This window comes from Bombina bombina, chromosome 7, assembly GCF_027579735.1.
Source record: "Bombina bombina isolate aBomBom1 chromosome 7, aBomBom1.pri, whole genome shotgun sequence".
Taxonomy (NCBI): Eukaryota; Metazoa; Chordata; class Amphibia; order Anura; family Bombinatoridae; genus Bombina; species Bombina bombina.
The window spans coordinates 620,312,687-620,334,832 of NC_069505.1; the positions used below are offsets into that span (position 1 = coordinate 620,312,687).

The 22,146-nt window shown below is 37.6% G+C and overlaps 1 protein-coding gene across 2 annotated transcripts in view; it reads left to right on the plus strand.

The window, feature by feature from the left end:
• The window catches only part of LOC128635629 (zinc finger protein 436-like), a 182,523-nt gene that overhangs the window by 60,814 nt on the left and 99,563 nt on the right, over nucleotides 1-22,146 (plus strand). For both annotated transcript variants that reach the window (XM_053688708.1, XM_053688709.1), the window contains one exon: nucleotides 7,920-8,015. In XM_053688708.1, coding sequence (XP_053544683.1) covers nucleotides 7,920-8,015 — 96 coding nt within the window. The remainder of the gene's footprint in view (nucleotides 1-7,919; nucleotides 8,016-22,146) is intronic.

Consider the following 22,146-nt stretch of genomic DNA (forward strand, 5'->3'; position numbering starts at 1 on the left):
CTGCTCATTCTACCAAAGCAGTGGCTTCCACATGGGCTTTTAAAAATGAGGCTTCTGTTGAACAGATTTGTAAGGCAGCGACTTGGTCTTCACTGCATACTTTTTCCAAATTTTACAAATTCGATACTTTTGCTTCTTCGGAGGCTATTTTGGGGAGAAAGGTTTTACAAGCAGTGGTGCCTTCCGTTTAAGGTACCTGTCTTGTTCCCTCCCTTCATCCGTGTCCTAAAGCTTTGGTATTGGTATCCCACAAGTAAAGGATGAATCCGTGGACTGGATACACCTTACAAGAGAAAACAGAATTTATGCTTACCTGATAAATTACTTCCTCTTGTGGTGTATCCAGTCCACGGCCCGCCCTGGAAATTGGGCCAGGTAAATTTTTTTTTATTTAAACTACAGTCACCACTGCGGGGGGCGGAGCTGCACCGTGCTGGAACATGGCAGCAGAGTGAGAGAGCTCCGTTGCTGTCAGCCCATCAGAGTGCTTATGCGAACAAATCTGGGGACAGAAAAGCTGTAAATTGAGAGCAGAGACACTGTGGGACATACCCGGCTACTATTGTGGCAGCAGAATCAGAGAGATCACAGCCTACTAGCAATCAGGAGTGAAGAGGTACGGGACAGCGGGCGCCATCTTGCCACAGCGCGCCTTAGTAAGATCGTGACAAGACCCGACGGAGATCTTAAAGCTGCCTCTCGGAACTGCTTGCTACTACCTCAGACCCACAGCTGATTCTGCAAGGAGAGGTGCATGAAGGAGGAAGATCTAAGGGGCAGTCAAGTTGCAACGAGAGCGGTGTTGCGAGGCCTACTCATCGTGTACGCAAAGGTACCCGGGGACATTGCCAAAGGGGAAACCCCTAATTATATATTAGATTTATACATCTGAGACAGTGAGGAGCCCAGTGGGGTATCGGGACTAATACCAAAAATAACCAGATCCACAAATCAATGCAGCTATACTTACAAAACACAAAAAACAAACGATCCCCGACGTGAGTGCTGCCTATACTGTATAACACCCATATCTACTTGCCAATCATACTAGAGGCTAAATCAAAGGCCCTGAAAGCTTAACATATAAGCTCCCGTACTTATACTATCACCACCCTCCGGAATAGACCCCATTATAACAGGCAAGGATAGCATTAAAAGACCAGGCCTCTCCATCACCCACGTGGCGCACCTCAAACCACGATAACACTCACATAGAGGAAGCGGCAACAGCATACGGACACAGGCCATTCCCCTATATGTATTAAAGATCAGCTGTCACGAAAGTAAGGAACAAGAGAATTGGGAGACTGTAAATAAAATAGGACACAGCCTATGTTTCCTGTTGTTCAACTTGGCCAGTGAACTGAGACTAGATTATTGATAACGCAGATCAAAGAAGTAGCCCCCAGTTTATGGGGAAACCTAACTCAGCTTTGCAAGGGGAAATATTGAATCACAGCATCATGGCTTCCAGAAAAAATAATAACAAACCAGAAAAACAAAATAAACCTCCTGCCCTGACCCCTTCGGTCTCCACCTTCTTTCAAGCGCAAGAAGGCCACATCAGAGAATCACAACAAACACAGGAGACTAATTCAACTAGTACCCCCTCAGAGTGTTCTGAAAATCAGAGAGAATCGCTGCTTTCTATTCAATCACAGATTGCGAGCTTACCCTCCAAAACAGATATTGAGTCACTCAAGACTTTTATTAAAGAAGAAATAAGAGATCTTAAGAAAGATTTGAACGAGATGGGGGCTAGGCTTGAATACCTAGAAGATGGCCAAGATAATCTAAACAACTTAGTTAGCTCAAATATACAGCATCTGTCGATACAGGACTCCATTATACAGTCCTTGCAAGATAAGCTAGAGGATTTAGACAACAGGGGGAGACGGAACAATTTAAGAATCAGAGGCATTCCAGAAGAGATTCCCCAAGAACATCTAAAATCCTATGTTAAAGAACTGTTTCAGTTTTTACTACCCAGGTCTAATCCACTCGCCTCAGAAGATATTGAAAGGATTCATAGGGCCTTGAGGCCTCCTCAAAAGCCCCCGGCACCACCCAGAGATGTCATCCTTCGACTGCTTAAGTTCACCTCAAGAGAAGAAATATGGCAGGCGGCCAGAACTAGGCAGACTATATCTTTCCACAACCATTCCCTGCAGATTTTTCAGGACTTATGCCCTCAAACCATTCAGCGGCGGAAAGAGGTCCGCTTCATTACCACAAAACTTCAGGAGAACAATATCAGATACAGATGGGGCTACCCATTCAGCCTTATTATCCATCACGATGGATCCCAAATAATTTACAAAAGCTACAACGACCTGGACACTCTATCCAAGAAGCTTAACATTACATTTGAGGTTCCATCGGAAAAAGTTCTGGACATTCCATCACCACAGGAAGACAGACGGGGAGACCGTCCTAAAGAACAACGACCTACTTGGTCGAAAGTCCCAGCAAAAAGACTTAAAACTGGTCCAAATCCCCCTAAAGAGGGGATATGAGTAAACCCCTTTTGGACTATGAATGCAAATGTGACATGTCTAATCTAACCCACTTTGTCTAAGGCATTATTTGTTTTGTCTAGAAATACTTGATTGTTCTTTTAGGTGTCATAGATTAATGATGCTCCACCTGAGCTCCCCTGGTGATGGGTAAGTTATAATTTTATCCAGATTTACCACTGTTTGAAAATTTAAGCAAACTTTATCTCCTGTTTTGATATTCTACCCTACTACTTACATTATACATTCTCACATAGGTTATGCTTTCTAAATCCCCAGTTTTATATAAAAGTTGAAAATTAGACTTGCTAAACTCTGATGGCAAGCTGACACCATTCGTCCCCCTAGCAAATGGTGTATCGGTTGTCAAACAATTACACTTTAGGAAAAGGTTTTTTCTCAGAATTGAAATTGTGTGTTTTCAAAATTACAGTTCTAAATTCTACAGGAATGGTTAAAAGTAATCCTCAAATTATATTTGTACTTGCAGGTTGTTGTTTTTCTTGTCTCGTAGATATTAAAACTCCACAGAATGGCTTACTCTTTTCTCATGTCAGTTGGTTTAAAGTCACATCATCCGGTAAGGAAGATACTGGTGTAAGGTATGTCACGCCCTGGGCCTCCTGTAACCTGCATTCTGCACTCTCCACCCATCCACATTCACAATGACAGACGACTCAAAGCAGGTTAAGATAGTCTCTCATAATGTAAAAGGATTGAATTCCCCCCAGAAAAGATCCATGGCGCTCAGGGAATATAGACAACTCCATTGCGACATAGTACTAATACAAGAGACTCATTTTAAAAGAGGAAAGGAACCTATTCTATCTCTCCGTAAATTTGGGCAAGTGTATTTAGCTTCGAATTCCACTAAACATAACGGGGTGGGTATCATTGTTAAAAAAAAATTCCTTTTTGCCCTTTGAAGGTACTCAAGGATAGGGATGGGAGGTTCATCATACTGATAGGTAAGCTTTACAATAAAGTTATCACGATTGCTAACATATACGCCCCTAACACTGCCACACCACAATTCTTTCATACCCTTAGAAATTCTGTCTTAGATAACGCAAAGGGAAGTCTAATATTGGGTGGTGACTTCAATTTAGCTATGGAACCTGATATTGACTGCTCCAGGGGGGTTTCCTCAGTTCCCCAGAAAATATTGAGATCGATTAAATCTCACCTTGCCGACCTAGCAGTACACGATGCATGTAGACTGTCTCATCCCTCTACAAAGGATTACACATTCTATTCCCACCCCCATAGAGTCTATACGAGGATAGACTACATCTTTATAGATGTAACCAGCCTGGCACTAGTTAAACATTCAGATATTTCCCCGATAGCATGGTCAGACCATGCCATGATTAGTTGTTCCCTTAAATGGCCTACCTCACAAAGACCCGATAGATCTTGGAAACTTGACGAGACTCTCTTGAAAGACCCAATTATACACACACAGATCCTTAACTCCTTAATAAATTATTTTAATGTGAACTGCACACCAGACATAGATACTCACTGTCTATGGGAAGCACACAAGTGTGTAATTAGGGGGGAACTCATTGCATTAAAAGCAGCTAGGAATAGACAAAGAACACTTCATTTGAGCTCCCTACAAGAAGAATTGGGAAAACTACAAGACATTCATAAAAAATTCCCGGGTAACCTATCCCTCCTTACTAGCATACAACATAAAAGAGACCAACTTAATCTGCTCCTTGGTCAAGAAACCAAATGAGCAGCACTATTTCTTAAAAAAACATTTTATGAGGGCTATAGCAAACAAGGCAAATTACTAGCTAGGCTATTGAGACAACGAACTAATAAACGTCACATTATGACAGTAAAAGATCAGGGAGGGGGGACTTGGTCGACATCAAGAGACATTGCGGACCAATTTAAACAGTACTACGAAAGGTTATATAATCTAGAGGGTGACGGCCTTTCTGCCACCGAACAGGACATGTCCACTTACCTGTCCCGATTACACCTTCCCTCTATTTCGTCAGAGCAACAGACAGAGCTCGACTTGCCCATTACCCTCAAAGAAGTTAAGGAAGCCATAACAACTTTCCCAGCGGGAAAGGCTCCGGGTCCGGATGGGTTTGGAAACCTTTATTACACCACATACAGAGATACTCTAGCCCCTCATCTGTTATCCTATTTTCAGGATATAGATAACAATAAGCCCTTCCCCCCCTTGGCCTTACAAGCTCACATCACAGTCATCCCGAAACCGGGCAAATCGACAGACCAAATACCCAACTACCGACCAATATCGCTATTAAACTGTGATGTTAAAATTACGCAAAAATCCTGGCAACTAGATTAAATCGGATTCTTCCTTCCATAATTCACCAAGACCAGGTTGGTTTTATACCAAATAGAGAGGCCAAGGACAACACAGTCCGTAATATGCACTTAATATGGCACGCAAAAGCTGGGGGCCTTCCCGCGGTGTGGCTTTCCACAGATGCGGAGAAGGCCTTCGACCGCGTCAGTTGGCTATTCCTCAAGATGACTCTAAAGTCATTTGGAATAGGAGATGTAACGTTACAACAAATTTTTGCCCTATATTCGAAACCTAGTGCTAGGATAACATTAAATGGCATTGTTTCACAACCCCTCCAGATAACCAATGGCACTCGCCAGGGATGCCCCCTTTCCCCCTTATTGTTTGTTTGCTTGCTGGAAGCCCTAGCTACAAGTATTAGACTCAATAGAGATATCACAGGGATAACTCTTGGAGGGCGGGAATATAAACTCTCATTATTTGCCGACGATATCCTGTTCTCCCTCACGAATCCAGACTTATCACTGCCTCCTCTGATGGAGGAACTAAATATGTTCAATAAACTTACCAACTTCTTAATCAACTATACTAAATCAGAGATCCTTGGAATCTCCCTCCCAGAACAAATGAAAATCAGACTCTCGCAAAATTGCCCGTTTAGATGGTGTCTGGGCTCTATAAAATACCTAGGTATTCAGCTAGCGGAAGACATGGAGAGGATTTATAAATTAAACTATATCCAGATCCGGGAAGCCCTAATTAGAGACCTTTCCTCGTGGAACTCTAGGCGACTAACTTGGATAGGGAGGATTAATACTATTAAAATGAATGCCTTTCCAAGATTATTATACATCATGCAGACCCTCCCCATACCACTCCCACCCAGATATATTACTCGGATACAGCAACTTTTTCACTCCTTTATCTGGAGGGGAAAGCAACCGAGAATCAACAAAAAGACAATGTTGCGCTCCAGGGACCAGGGAGGGATGGGAGTTCCAGATATAGAACTTTATAGAACTGCTATATTTTTGCAACGCATACTCGACTGGAGGGTTCATAAAACAGAGAAAAGATGGGTAGAGATAGAACAAAATTTAAACCCAGGAACACCACTTTCGGCCATATGCTGGCATCCCAACCATCATGCTATGGTTAAGAACATTATTAATCCTATAACCAAAGAGACACTGAGACAGTGGAACATAACAAATAAATTAAACCCATTTCTCTCATCTTGTCCTTCCCCATTGACTTCACTGATACATAACAATGAGTTTTCACTCACTAACCTAGTGGGAGTACAAGGACTGGACGAGGACGCTAGAGACATAGAAGTGCGTCAGGTGACGGAACATGACCAACTACTGCCCCAAAACCAGCTACAAGAGCAAGGATTTACAGTGTTCCAGGGTTGGTTTCATTACAGGCGAACACGCCATTACATACTGACTCATACGAATAGCAATAACATGTTGAGAGCCCTTACGAACCTAGAGAAATTATACACAGCACAACACCCAAAGAGACACACTCTGTCCAGGATTTATGCAATTTTGACACAGCCCCCTCCAGGTAATCTTCCCTCATCAATTGAGTCCTGGGAGAGGGAATTGGGAATTATAATCCTCCCCCACGTTGCAGTTGATATTTTTAGAAACACCAAGTCCTCTTCCTCCTCAGCTTACTTAGTAGAACTTAACTACAAAATACTTCATAACTGGTACCTTACCCCTAGACGCCTACATAGGTTATATCCCTCACTACCAGATAGATGTTGGAGGTGCGGACACATAGGCAGCGGCATGGGGCACATGTGGTGGTGGTGTAATGCAATTAACCAGCTATGGAGGCTCTGTATTGGGGAAATGGAGAAAGTCCTGAACTGCGTTCTACCCTTAGACCCCCTAATCTTTCTACTCAATAAATTTAGGAAATTGACATCTAAAGCACATCACATATTGTTCCAAATAATGAGAAACGGTGTGAAATCTATTATAGCTAAACAATGGAAAGCACAATCACCCCCAGATCTCCAGAGGTGGAGAGGCAGAGTCTCGGAGTTAATAGAATTAGAGGAATTCGGCTCCTATAAAAACAACACTAGGGACCCATATATAGAAGCCCAAGCCCTCTGGGACCACTATCTATCAGAGATAAAGAATTGAGGCCCAGGGCGGACATGCAGCAGTAGAGTTGGCCTTAGGTGAATCATTTTTGGAAAAGAGCTAGATATACTTTATACATTTTAAGTGAGTTTTCATACTACTGTTTATAATGGGTTTAATGTTATGCAAGTACCTACAATGATAAGCAATTCCTGAAAAGTTCTGAAGACACAATTTAGTTTACTTCACTACCATAAGCCTTGAGAATAACTTGTGAATTGGCTGAATGCCATTTATTTTATTTATTGCAATACAGCATATTGGATTCTGTTATTTTTCTTATTCACTATGTACTTCCCTTGCTTGAACCAGTGTTTTGTGTTTGTAACTTATATGACATATTCTCAATAAAAAAGAATTTTGACTAAACTACAGTCACCACTGCACCCTATGGTTTCTCCTCTTTCTTCCTAACCTTTGGTCGAATGACTGGGGGGTGGAGCTAGGGGGAAGCTATATGGACAGCATTGCTGTGTGCTCTCTTTGCCACTTCCTGTAGGGAAGGAGAATATCCCACAAGTAAAGGATGAATCCGTGGACTGGATACACCACAAGAGAAAGTAATTTATCAGGTAAGCATAAAATCTGTTTTTTCCATTGGTCATTATTCGATTTGTTTTATTTATATACTGTACGTGCTTAATAAGGAGCGCTGAATATACTTTGTTTTTGATTATGCAATTATTCTGTATGTAATGGCCCTTTTTAAAGCAATTTACAAAAATAAAATAAAAATGACAAACATGCAGCTATTACTGATATACAAGAAAACAGAGACTTGAAATCTCAAGTCAAATAGTTATGGAACTCTTTAAAGAAACTGATATGTTGGTTCCAAATACAAAATGTAATTTCCATTGTGCGCTCTGTTCAGTAGCCTTTATCCAGGACGTTTGTACAAAGCAACAAACCATAGTTATATTGTTAAATTTACAGGCGAGTTTGTACCAACTGGGTACGAAATAGAAAATGCCGGCGAGAAGAGTCCAACAGAAGCTCTGACGCAGGAAACCCCCAAATATATCTGTGAAGGTAACATAATGTCTGGCGTCATTGTAAGAGTTAGTCTGTGTATTTTTTTTAATTTATTTACGTTTTTACTATCAAAATTTTCATTACAAAAATTGATATATCAGAACAAAAATAAAAATGTATATGACCATACAACTCCCCCAAAACTATATACCCTCAGATGTTTAGCATTTAACGTGAGTAGCAATAAACAACAAAACAATATACCCTCAGATGTTTAGCATTTAATGTGAGTAGTAATAAACAACAAAACAATATACCCTCAGATGTTTAGCATTTAATGTGAGTAGTAATAAACAACAAAACAATATACCCTCAGATGTTTAGCATTTAACGTGAGTAGTAATAAACAACAAAACAATATACCCTCAGATGTTTAGCATTTAATGTGAGTAGCAATAAACAACAAAACAATATACCCTCAGATGTTTAGCATTTAATGTGAGTAGCAATAAACAACAAAACAATATACCCTCAGATGTTTAGCATTTAATGTGAGTAGTAATAAACAACAAAACAATATACCCTCAGATGTTTAGCATTTAATGTGAGTAGTAATAAACAACAAAACAATATACCCTCAGATGTTTAGCATTTAATGTGAGTAGTCAATAAACAACAAAACAATATACCCTCAGATGTTTAGCATTTAACTGTGAGTAGTAATAAACAACAAAACAATATACCCTCAGATGTTTAGCATTTAATGTGAGTAGCAATAAACAACAAAACAATATACCCTCAGATGTTTAGCATTTAATGTGAGTAGCAATAAACAACAAAACAATATACCCTCACATGTTTAGCATTTAACGTGAGTAGCAATAAACAACAAAACAATATACCCTCAGATGTTTAGCATTTAATGTGAGTAGTAATAAACAACAAAACAATATACCCTCAGATGTTTAGCATTTAATGTGAGTAGCAATAAACAACAAAACAATATACCCTCAGATGTTTAGCATTTAATGTGAGTAGTAATAAACAACAAAACAATATACCCTCAGATGTTTAGCATTTAATGTGAGTAGTAATAAACAACAAAACAATATACCCTCAGATGTTTAGCATTTAATGTGAGTAGTAATAAACAACAAAACAATATACCCTCAGATGTTTAGCATTTAATGTGAGTAGCAATAAACAACAAAACAATATACCCTCAGATGTTTAGCATTTAATGTGAGTAGTAATAAACAACAAAACAATATACCCTCAGATGTTTAGCATTTAATGTGAGTAGTAATAAACAACAAAACAATATACCCTCAGATGTTTAGCATTTAATGTGAGTAGCAATAAACAACAAAACAATATACCCTCAGATGTTTAGCATTTAATGTGAGTAGTAATAAACAACAAAACAATATACCCTCAGATGTTTAGCATTTAATGTGAGTAGTAATAAACAACAAAACAATATACCCTCAGATGTTTAGCATTTAACGTGAGTAGCAATAAACAACAAAACAATATACCCTCAGATGTTTAGCATTTAATGTGAGTAGTAATAAACAACAAAACAATATACCCTCAGATGTTTAGCATTTAATGTGAGTAGTAATAAACAACAAAACAATATACCCTCAGATGTTTAGCATTTAATGTGAGTAGCAATAAACAACAAAACAATATACCCTCAGATGTTTAGCATTTAATGTGAGTAGTAATAAACAACAAAACAATATACCCTCAGATGTTTAGCATTTAACGTGAGTAGTAATAAACAACAAAACAATATACCCTCAGATGTTTAGCATTTAATGTGAGTAGTAATAAACAACAAAACAATATACCCTCAGATGTTTAGCATTTAATGTGAGTAGCAATAAACAACAAAACAATATACCCTCAGATGTTTAGCATTTAATGTGAGTAGTAATAAACAACAAAACAATATACCCTCAGATGTTTAGCATTTAATGTGAGTAGTAATAAACAACAAAACAATATACCCTCAGATGTTTAGCATTTAATGTGAGTAGTAATAAACAACAAAACAATATACCCTCAGATGTTTAGCATTTAATGTGAGTAGCAATAAACAACAAAACAATATACCCTCAGATGTTTAGCATTTAATGTGAGTAGCAATAAACAACAAAACAATATACCCTCAGATGTTTAGCATTTAATGTGAGTAGTAATAAACAACAAAACAATATACCCTCAGATGTTTAGCATTTAACGTGAGTAGTAATAAACAACAAAACAATATACCCTCAGATGTTTAGCATTTAATGTGAGTAGTAATAAACAACAAAACAATATACCCTCAGATGTTTAGCATTTAATGTGAGTAGTAATAAACAACAAAACAATATACCCTCAGATGTTTAGCATTTAATGTGAGTAGTAATAAACAACAAAACAATATACCCTCAGATGTTTAGCATTTAATGTGAGTAGTAATAAACAACAAAACAATATACCCTCAGATGTTTAGCATTTAATGTGAGTAGTAATAAACAACAAAACAATATACCCTCAGATGTTTAGCATTTAATGTGAGTAGTAATAAACAACAAAACAATATACCCTCAGATGTTTAGCATTTAATGTGAGTAGTAATAAACAACAAAACAATATACCCTCAGATGTTTAGCATTTAATGTGAGTAGTAATAAACAACAAAACAATATACCCTCAGATGTTTAGCATTTAACGTGAGTAGTAATAAACAACAAAACAATATACCCTCAGATGTTTAGCATTTAATGTGAGTAGTAATAAACAACAAAACAATAAACCCTCAGATGTTTAGCATTTAATGTGAGTAGTAATAAACAACAAAACAATATACCCTCAGATGTTTAGCATTTAATGTGAGTAGTAATAAACAACAAAACAATATACCCTCAGATGTTTAGCATTTAATGTGAGTAGCAATAAACAACAAAACAATATACCCTCAGATGTTTAGCATTTAATGTGAGTAGTAATAAACAACAAAACAATATACCCTCAGATGTTTAGCATTTAATGTGAGTAGTAATAAACAACAAAACAATATACCCTCAGATGTTTAGCATTTAATGTGAGTAGTAATAAACAACAAAACAATATACCCTCAGATGTTTAGCATTTAATGTGAGTAGCAATAAACAACAAAACAATATACCCTCAGATGTTTAGCATTTAACGTGAGTAGCAATAAACAACAAAACAATATACCCTCAGATGTTTAGCATTTAATGTGAGTAGTAATAAACAACAAAACAATATACCCTCAGATGTTTAGCATTTAATGTGAGTAGTAATAAACAACAAAACAATATACCCTCAGATGTTTAGCATTTAATGTGAGTAGTAATAAACAACAAAACAATATACCCTCAGATGTTTAGCATTTAATGTGAGTAGCAATAAACAACAAAACAATATACCCTCAGATGTTTAGCATTTAATGTGAGTAGTAATAAACAACAAAACAATATACCCTCAGATGTTTAGCATTTAACGTGAGTAGCAATAAACAACAAAACAATATACCCTCAGATGTTTAGCATTTAATGTGAGTAGTAATAAACAACAAAACAATATACCCTCAGATGTTTAGCATTTAACGTGAGTAGTAATAAACAACAAAACAATATACCCTCAGATGTTTAGCATTTAATGTGAGTAGTAATAAACAACAAAACAATATACCCTCAGATGTTTAGCATTTAACGTGAGTAGTAATAAACAACAAAACAATATACCCTCAGATGTTTAGCATTTAATGTGAGTAGTAATAAACAACAAAACAATATACCCTCAGATGTTTAGCATTTAACGTGAGTAGTAATAAACAACAAAACAATATACCCTCAGATGTTTAGCATTTAATGTGAGTAGTAATAAACAACAAAACAATATACCCTCAGATGTTTAGCATTTAATGTGAGTAGTAATAAACAACAAAACAATATACCCTCAGATGTTTAGCATTTAATGTGAGTAGCAATAAACAACAAAACAATATACCCTCAGATGTTTAGCATTTAACGTGAGTAGCAATAAACAACAAAACAATATACCCTCAGATGTTTAGCATTTAATGTGAGTAGTAATAAACAACAAAACAATATACCCTCAGATGTTTAGCATTTAACGTGAGTAGCAATAAACAACAAAACAATATACCCTCAGATGTTTAGCATTTAATGTGAGTAGTAATAAACAACAAAACAATATACCCTCAGATGTTTAGCATTTAATGTGAGTAGCAATAAACAACAAAACAATATACCCTCAGATGTTTAGCATTTAATGTGAGTAGTAATAAACAACAAAACAATATACCCTCAGATGTTTAGCATTTAATGTGAGTAGTAATAAACAACAAAACAATATACCCTCAGATGTTTAGCATTTAATGTGAGTAGTAATAAACAACAAAACAATATACCCTCAGATGTTTAGCATTTAATGTGAGTAGTAATAAACAACAAAACAATATACCCTCAGATGTTTAGCATTTAACGTGAGTAGTAATAAACAACAAAACAATATACCCTCAGATGTTTAGCATTTAATGTGAGTAGTAATAAACAACAAAACAATATATCCTCAGATGTTTAGCATTTAACGTGAGTAGTAATAAACAACAAAACAATATACCCTCAGATGTTTAGCATTTAATGTGAGTAGTAATAAACAACAAAACAATATACCCTCAGATGTTTAGCATTTAATGTGAGTAGTAAACAACAAAACAATATACCCTCAGATGTTTAGCATTTAATGTGAGTAGCAATAAACAACAAAACAATATACCCTCAGATGTTTAGCATTTAATGTGAGTAGTAATAAACAACAAAACAATATACCCTCAGATGTTTAGCATTTAATGTGAGTAGTAAACAACAAAACAATATACCCTCAGATATTTAGCATTTGACGTGAGTAGTAATAAACAACAAAACAATATACCCTCAGATGTTTAGCATTTAACGTGAGTAGCAATAAACAACAAAACAATATACCCTCAGATGTTTAGCATTTAATGTGAGTAGTAATAAACAACAAAACAATATACCCTCAGATGTTTAGCATTTAATGTGAGTAGTAATAAACAACAAAACAATATACCCTCAGATGTTTAGCATTTAACGTGAGTAGTAATAAACAACAAAACAATATACCCTCAGATGTTTAGCATTTAACGTGAGTAGTAATAAACAACAAAACAATATACCCTCAGATGTTTAGCATTTAATGTGAGTAGCAATAAACAACAAAACAATATACCCTCAGATGTTTAGCATTTAATGTGAGTAGCAATAAACAACAAAACAATATACCCTCAGATGTTTAGCATTTAACGTGAGTAGCAATAAACAACAAAACAATATACCCTCAGATGTTTAGCATTTAATGTGAGTAGCAATAAACAACAAAACAATATACCCTCAGATGTTTAGCATTTAATGTGAGTAGCAATAAACAACAAAACAATATACCGTCAGATGTTTAGCATTTAATGTGAGTAGTAATAAACAACAAAACAATATACCCTCAGATGTTTAGCATTTAATGTGAGTAGTAATAAACAACAAAACAATATACCCTCAGATGTTTAGCATTTAATGTGAGTAGCAATAAACAACAAAACAATATACCCTCAGATGTTTAGCATTTAATGTGAGTAGTAATAAACAACAAAACAATATACCCTCAGATGTTTAGCATTTACTGTGAGTAGTAATAAACAACAAAACAATATACCCTCAGATGTTTAGCATTTAATGTGAGTAGTAATAAACAACAAAACAATATATCCTCAGATGTTTAGCATTTAATGTGAGTAGCAATAAACAACAAAACAATATACCCTCAGATGTTTAGCATTTAATGTGAGTAGCAATAAACAACAAAACAATATACCCTCAGATGTTTAGCATTTAATGTGAGTAGTAATAAACAACAAAACAATATACCCTCAGATGTTTAGCATTTAATGTGAGTAGTAATAAACAACAAAACAATATACCCTCAGATGTTTAGCATGTAATGTGAGTAGCAATAAACAACAAAACAATATACCCTCAGATGTTTAGCATGTAATGTGAGTAGCAATAAACAACAAAACAATATACCCTCAGATGTTTAGCATGTAATGTGAGTAGCAATAAACAACAAAACAATATACCCTCAGATGTTTAGCATTTAATGTGAGTAGTAATAAACAACAAAACAATATACCCTCAGATGTTTAGCATTTAATGTGAGTAGTAATAAACAACAAAACAATATACCCTCAGATGTTTAGCATTTAATGTGAGTAGTAATAAACAACAAAACAATATACCCTCAGATGTTTAGCATTTAATGTGAGTAGTAATAAACAACAAAACAATATACCCTCAGATGTTTAGCATTTAATGTGAGTAGCAATAAACAACAAAACAATATACCCTCAGATGTTTAGCATTTAACGTGAGTAGTAATAAATAACAAAACAATATACCCTCAGATGTTTAGCATTTACTGTGAGTAGTAATAAACAACAAAACAATATACCCTCAGATGTTTAGCATTTAATGTGAGTAGTAATAAACAACAAAACAATATACCCTCAGATGTTTAGCATTTAACGTGAGTAGTAATAAACAACAAAACTATATACCCTCAGATGTTTAGCATTTAATGTGAGTAGTAATAAACAACAAAACAATATACCCTCAGATGTTTAGCATTTAATGTGAGTAGTAATAAACAACAAAACAATATACCCTCAGATGTTTAGCATTTAATGTGAGTAGCAATAAACAACAAAACAATATACCCTCAGATGTTTAGCATTTAACGTGAGTAGTAATAAACAACAAAACAATATACCCTCAGATGTTTAGCATTTAACGTGAGTAGTAATAAACAACAAAACAATATACCCTCAGATGTTTAGCATTTATTGTGAGTAGTAATAAACAACAAAACAATATACCCTCAGATGTTTAGCATTTATTGTGAGTAGTAATAAACAACAAAACAATATACCCTCAGATGTTTAGCATTTAATGTGAGTAGTAATAAACAACAAAACAATATACCCTCAGATGTTTATCATTTAATGTGAGTAGTAATAAACAACAAAACAATATACCCTCAGATGTTTAGCATTTAATGTGAGTAGTAATAAACAACAAAACAATATATCCTCAGATGTTTAGCATTTAATGTGAGTAGCAATAAACAGCAAAACAATATACCCTCAGATGTTTAGCATTTAACGTGAGTAGTAATAAACAACAAAACAATATAACCTCAGATGTTTAGCATTTAATGTGAGTAGTAATAAACAACAAAACAATATACCCTCAGATGTTTAACATTTAATGTGAGTAGTAATAAACAACAAAACAATATACCCTCAGATGTTTAACATTTAATGTGAGTAGTAATAAACAACAAAACAATATACCCTCAGATGTTTAGCATTTAACGTGAGTAGTAATAAATAACAAAACAATATACCCTCAGATGTTTAGCATTTAATGTGAGTAGTAATAAACAACAAAACAATATACCCTCAGATGTTTAGCATTTAATGTGAGTAGCAATAAACAACAAAACAATATACCCTCAGATGTTTAGCATTTAATGTGAGTAGTAATAAACAACAAAACAATATACCCTCAGATGTTTAGCATTTAACGTGAGTAGTAATAAACAACAAAACAATATACCCTCAGATGTTTAGCATTTAACGTGAGTAGTAATAAATAACAAAACAATATACCCTCAGATGTTTAGCATTTAATGTGAGTAGTAATAAACAACAAAACAATATACCCTCAGATGTTTAGCAATAAACAACAAAACAATATACCCTCAGATGTTTAGCATTTAATGTGAGTAGTAATAAACAACAAAACAATATACCCTCAGATGTTTAGCATTTATTGTGAGTAGTAATAAACAACAAAACAATATACCCTCAGATGTTTAGCATTTAATGTGAGTAGTAATAAACAACAAAACAATATACCCTCAGATGTTTAGCATTTAATGTGAGTAGTAATAAACAACAAAACAATATACCCTCAGATGTTTAGCATTTAATGTGAGTAGTAATAAACAACAAAACAATATTTCTTCTGTTAAGTGTGATCAGTCCACGGGTCATCATTACTTCTGGGATATTACTCCTCCCCAACAGGAAGTGCAAGAGGATTCACCCAGCAGAGCTGCATATAGCTCCTCCCCTCTACGTCACTCCCAGTCATTCTCTTGCACCCAACGACTAGATAGGATGTGTGAGAGGACTATGGTGATTATACTTAGTTTTATATCTTCAATCAAAAGTTTGTTATTTTAAAATAGCACCGGAGTGTGTTATTACCTCTCTGGCAGAGTTTGAAGAAGAATCTACCAGAGTTTTGCTATGATTTTAGCCGGAGTAGTTAAGATCATATTGCTGTTCTCGGCCATCTGAGGAGTGAGGTAAACTTCAGATCAGGGGACAGCGGGCAGATGAATCTGCATAGAGGTATGTAGCAGTTTTTATTTTCTGACAATGGAATTGATGAGAAAATCCTGCCATACCGATATAATGTCATGTATGTATACTTTACACTTCAGTATTCTGGGGAATGGTACTTCACTAGAATTACACTGTAAGAAATACATAAAGCTGTTTAATAACTAGAGATTATGTTTAACGTTTTTGCTGGAATGTAAAATCGTTTTCATTTGCTGAGGTACTGTGTGAATAAATGTTTGGGCACTATTTTTCCACTTGGCAGTTGCTTAATCTGTTTTTCTGACAGTTTCTGTTCTCCCTCACTGCTGTGTGTGAGGGGGAGGGGCCGTTTTTTGGCGCTTTTTCTATGCATCAAATATTTCAGTCAGCAACTCATTGTATTCCCTGCATGATCCGGTTCATCTCTACAGAGCTCAGGGGTCTTCAAAACTTATTTTGAGGGAGGTAATTTCTCTCAGCAGAGCTGTGAGAATTATAGTTTGACTGAGATAAAAAACGTTTATTCTGTAATTTGTTTCCTGCTTTCAGAATTTGTTATCTTTGCTAATGGGATTAAACCTTTGCTAAAGTTGTGTTGTTTACAAGGATTGAGGCTATAACTGTTTCAATTTATTAATTTTCAACTGTCATCGATCTTCTGTGCTTATTAAAGGCACAGTACATTTTAATATTATTCTAATTGAATTGTATTTCCAAGTTGCAAGTTTATTTGCTAGTGTGTTAAACATGTCTGATTCAGAGGATGATACCTGTGTCATTTGTTGCAATGCCAAAGTGGAGCCCAATAGAAATTTATGTACTAACTGTATTGATGCTACTTTAAATAAAAGTCAATCTGTACAAATTGAACAAATTTCACCAAACAACGAGGGGAGAGTTATGCCGACTAACTCGCCTCACGTGTCAGTACCTACATCTCCCGCTCAGAGGGAGGTGCGTGATATTGTAGCGCCGAGTACATCTGGGCGGCCATTACAAATCACATTACAGGATATGGCTACTGTTATGACTGAGGTTTTGGCTAAATTACCAGAACTAAGAGGTAAGCGTGATCACTCTGGGGTGAGAACAGAGTGCGCTGATAATATTAGGGCCATGTCAGACACTGCGTCACAGGTGGCAGAACATGAGGACGGAGAACTTCATTCTGTGGGTGACGGTTCTGATCCAAACAGACTGGATTCAGATATTTCAAATTTTAAATTTAAACTGGAAAACCTCCGTGTATTACTAGGGGAGGTGTTAGCGGCTCTGAATGATTGTAACACAGTTGCAATACCAGAGAAAATGTGTAGGTTGGATAAATATTTTGCGGTACCGACGAGTACTGAGGTTTTTCCTATACCTAAGAGACTTACTGAAATTGTTACTAAGGAGTGGGATAGACCCGGTGTGCCGTTCTCACCCCCTCCGATATTTAGAAAAATGTTTCCAATAGACGCCACCACAAGGGACTTATGGCAAACGGTCCCTAAGGTGGAGGGAGCAGTTTCTACCTTAGCTAAGCGTACCACTATCCCGGTGGAGGATAGCTGTGCTTTTTCAGATCCAATGGATAAAAAGTTAGAGGGTTACCTTAAGAAAATGTTTGTTCAACAAGGTTTTATATTGCAACCCCTTGCATGCATTGCGCCGATCACGGCTGCAGCGGCATTCTGGATTGAGTCTCTGGAAGAGAACATTGGTTCAGCTACTCTGGACGACATTACGGACAGGCTTAGAGTCCTTAAACTAGCTAATTCATTCATTTCGGAGGCCGTAGTACATCTTACTAAACTTACGGCGAAGAATTCAGGATTCGCCATTCAGGCACGCAGGGCGCTGTGGCTAAAATCCTGGTCAGCTGATGTTACTTCTAAGTCTAAATTGCTTAATATACCTTTCAAAGGGCAGACCTTATTCGGGCCCGGGTTGAAAGAGATTATCGCTGACATTACAGGAGGTAAAGGCCATGCCCTGCCTCAGGACAAAGCCAAAGCCAAGACTAGACAGTCTAATTTTCGTTCCTTTCGTATTTTCAAAGCAGGAGCAGCATCAACTTCCTCTGCACCAAAACAGGAAGGAGCTGTTGCTCGCTACAGACAAGGCTGGAAACCTAACCAGTCCTGGAACAAGGGCAAGCAGACTAGGAAACCTGCTGCTGCCCCTAAAACAGCATGAATTGAGGGCCCCCGATCCGGGATCGGATCTAGTGGGGGGCAGACTTTCTCTCTTCGCCCAGGCTTGGGCAAGAGATGTTCAGGATCCCTGGGCGCTAGAGATAATATCTCAGGGATACCTTCTGGACTTCAAATACTCTCCTCCAAGAGAGAGATTTCATCTGTCAAGATTGTCAACAATCCAGACAAAGAAAGAGGCGTTTCTACGCTGCGTACAAGAGCTCTTGTTAATGGGAGTAATCCATCCAGTTCCACGATCGGAACAGGGACAGGGGTTTTACTCAAATCTGTTTGTGGTTCCCAAAAAAGAGGGAACTTTCAGACCAATCCTGGACTTAAAGATCCTAAACAAATTCCTAAGAGTTCCATCGTTCAAGATGGAGACTATTCGGACAATTTTACCTATGATCCAAGAGGGTCAATACATGACCACTGTAGATTTAAAAGATGCTTACCTTCACATACCGATTCACAAAGATCATTATCGGTACCTAAGGTTTGCCTTCCTAGACAGGCATTACCAGTTTGTGGCTCTTCCATTCGGATTGGCTACAGCTCCAAGAATCTTCACAAAGGTTCTGGGTGCTCTTCTGGCGGTACTAAGACCGTGGGGAATCTCGGTAGCTCCATACCTAGACGACATTCTGATACAAGCTTCAAGCTTTCAAACTGCCAAGTCTCATACAGAGTTAGTGCTGGCATTTCTAAGGTCACATGGATGGAAGGTGAACGAAAAGAAAAGTTCACTCGTTCCACTCACAAGAGTTCCCTTCCTGGGGACTCTTATAGATTCTGTAGAAATGAAGATTTACCTGACAGAGGACAGGCTAACAAGACTTCAAAGTGCTTGCCGCACCCTTCATTCCATTCAACACCCGTCAGTGGCTCAATGCATGGAGGTAATCGGCTTAATGGTAGCGGCAATGGACATAGTACCCTTTGCACGCTTACACCTCAGACCACTGCAACTGTGCATGCTAAGTCAGTGGAATGGGGATTACTCAGACTTATCCCCTTCTCTGAATCTGGATCAAGAGACCAGAAATTCTCTTCTATGGTGGCTTTCTCGGCCACATCTGTCCAGGGGGATGCCATTCAGCAGACCAGACTGGACAATTGTAACAACAGACGCCAGCCTTCTAGGTTGGGGTGCCGTCTGGAATTCTCTGAAGGCTCAGGGACAATGGAGTCAGGAGGAGAGTCTCCTGCCAATAAACATTCTGGAATTGAGAGCAGTTCTCAATGCCCTCCTGGCTTGGCCCCAGTTGACAACTCGGGGGTTCATCAGGTTTCAGTCGGACAACATCACGACTGTAGCTTACATCAACCATCAGGGAGGGACAAGAAGCTCCCTAGCTATGATGGAAGTATCAAAGATAATTTGCTGGGCAGAGTCTCACTCTTGCCACCTGTCAGCAATCCACATCCCGGGAGTGGAGAACTGGGAGGCGGATTTCTTAAGTCGTCAGACTTTTCATCCGGGGGAGTGGGAACTTCATCCGGAGGTCTTTGCCCAAATACTTCGACGTTGGGGCAAACCAGAGATAGATCTCATGGCGTCTCGACAGAACGCCAAGCTTCCTCGTTACGGGTCCAGATCCAGGGATCCAGGAGCAGTCCTGATAGATGCTCTGACAGCACCTTGGGACTTCAGGATGGCTTACGTGTTTCCACCCTTCCCGTTGCTTCCTCGATTGATTGCCAGAATCAAACAAGAGAGAGCATCTGTGATTCTAATAGCACCTGCGTGGCCACGCAGGACTTGGTATGCAGACCTGGTGGACATGTCATCCTGTCCACCTTGGTCTCTACCTCTGAAACAGGACCTTCTGATACAGGGTCCCTTCAAACATCAAAATCTAACTTCTCTGAAGCTGACTGCTTGGAAATTGAACGCTTGATTTTATCAAGACGTGGATTTTCTGAGTCAGTTATTGATACCTTAATACAGGCTAGGAAACCTGTTACCAGAAAGATTTACCATAAGATATGGCGTAAATACCTATATTGGTGTGAATCCAAAGGTTACTCTTGGAGTAAGGTTAGGATTCCTAGGATATTGTCTTTTCTACAAGAAGGTTTAGAAAAGGGTTTATCTGCTAGTTCATTAAAGGGACAGATCTCAGCTCTGTCCATTCTGTTACACAAACGTCTGTCAGAAGTTCCTGACGTCCAGGCTTTTTGTCAGGCTTTGGCCAGAATTAAGCCTGTGTTTAAAACTGTTGCTCCACCATGGAGTTTAAACCTTGTTCTTAATGTTTTACAGGGCGTTCCGTTTGAACCCCTTCATTCCATTGATATAAAGTTGTTATCTTGGAAAGTTCTATTTTTAATGGCTATTTCCTCGGCTCGAAGAGTCTCTGAATTATCAGCCTTACATTGTGATTCTCCTTATTTGATTTTTCATTCGGATAAGGTAGTCCTGCGTACTAAACCTGGGTTCTTACCTAAGGTAGTTACTAACAGGAATATCAATCAAGAGATTGTTGTTCCTTCTTTATGCCCAAATCCTTCTTCAAAGAAGGAACGTCTACTGCACAACCTGGATGTAGTCCGTGCTCTAAAATTTTACTTACAGGCAACTAAGGAATTTCGACAAACGTCTTCTCTGTTTGTCATTTACTCTGGGCAGAGGAGAGGTCAAAAAGCTTCCGCTACCTCTCTTTCTTTTTGGCTTCGTAGCATAATTCGTTTAGCTTATGAGACTGCTGGACAGCAGCCTCCTGAAAGAATTACAGCTCATTCTACTAGAGCTGTGGCTTCCACTTGGGCCTTCAAGAATGAGGCCTCTGTTGAACAGATTTGCAAGGCTGCAACTTGGTCTTCGCTTCATACTTTTTCCAAATTTTACAAATTTGACACTTTTGCTTCATCGGAGGCTATTTTTGGGAGAAAGGTTCTTCAGGCAGTGGTTCCTTCTGTATAAAGAGCCTGCCTATCCCTCCCGTCATCCGTGTACTTTTGCTTTGGTATTGGTATCCCAGAAGTAATGATGATCCGTGGACTGATCACACTTAACAGAAGAAAACATAATTTATGCTTACCTGATAAATTCCTTTCTTCTGTAGTGTGATCAGTCCACGGCCCGCCCTGTTTTTAAGGCAGGTAAATATTTTTTAATTTATACTCCAGTCACCACTTCACCCTTGGCTTTTCCTTTCTCGTTGGTCCTTGGTCGAATGACTGGGAGTGACGTAGAGGGGAGGAGCTATATGCAGCTCTGCTGGGTGAATCCTCTTGCACTTCCTGTTGGGGAGGAGTAATATCCCAGAAGTAATGATGACCCGTGGACTGATCACACTACAGAAGAAAGGAATTTATCAGGTAAGCATAAATTATGTTATCCTCAGATGTTTAGCATTTAATGTGAGTAGCAATAAACAACAAAACAATATACCCTCAGATGTTTAGCATTTAACGTGAGTAGTAATAAACAACAAAACAATATACCCTCAGATGTTTAGCATTTAATGTGAGTAGCAATAAACAACAAAACAAT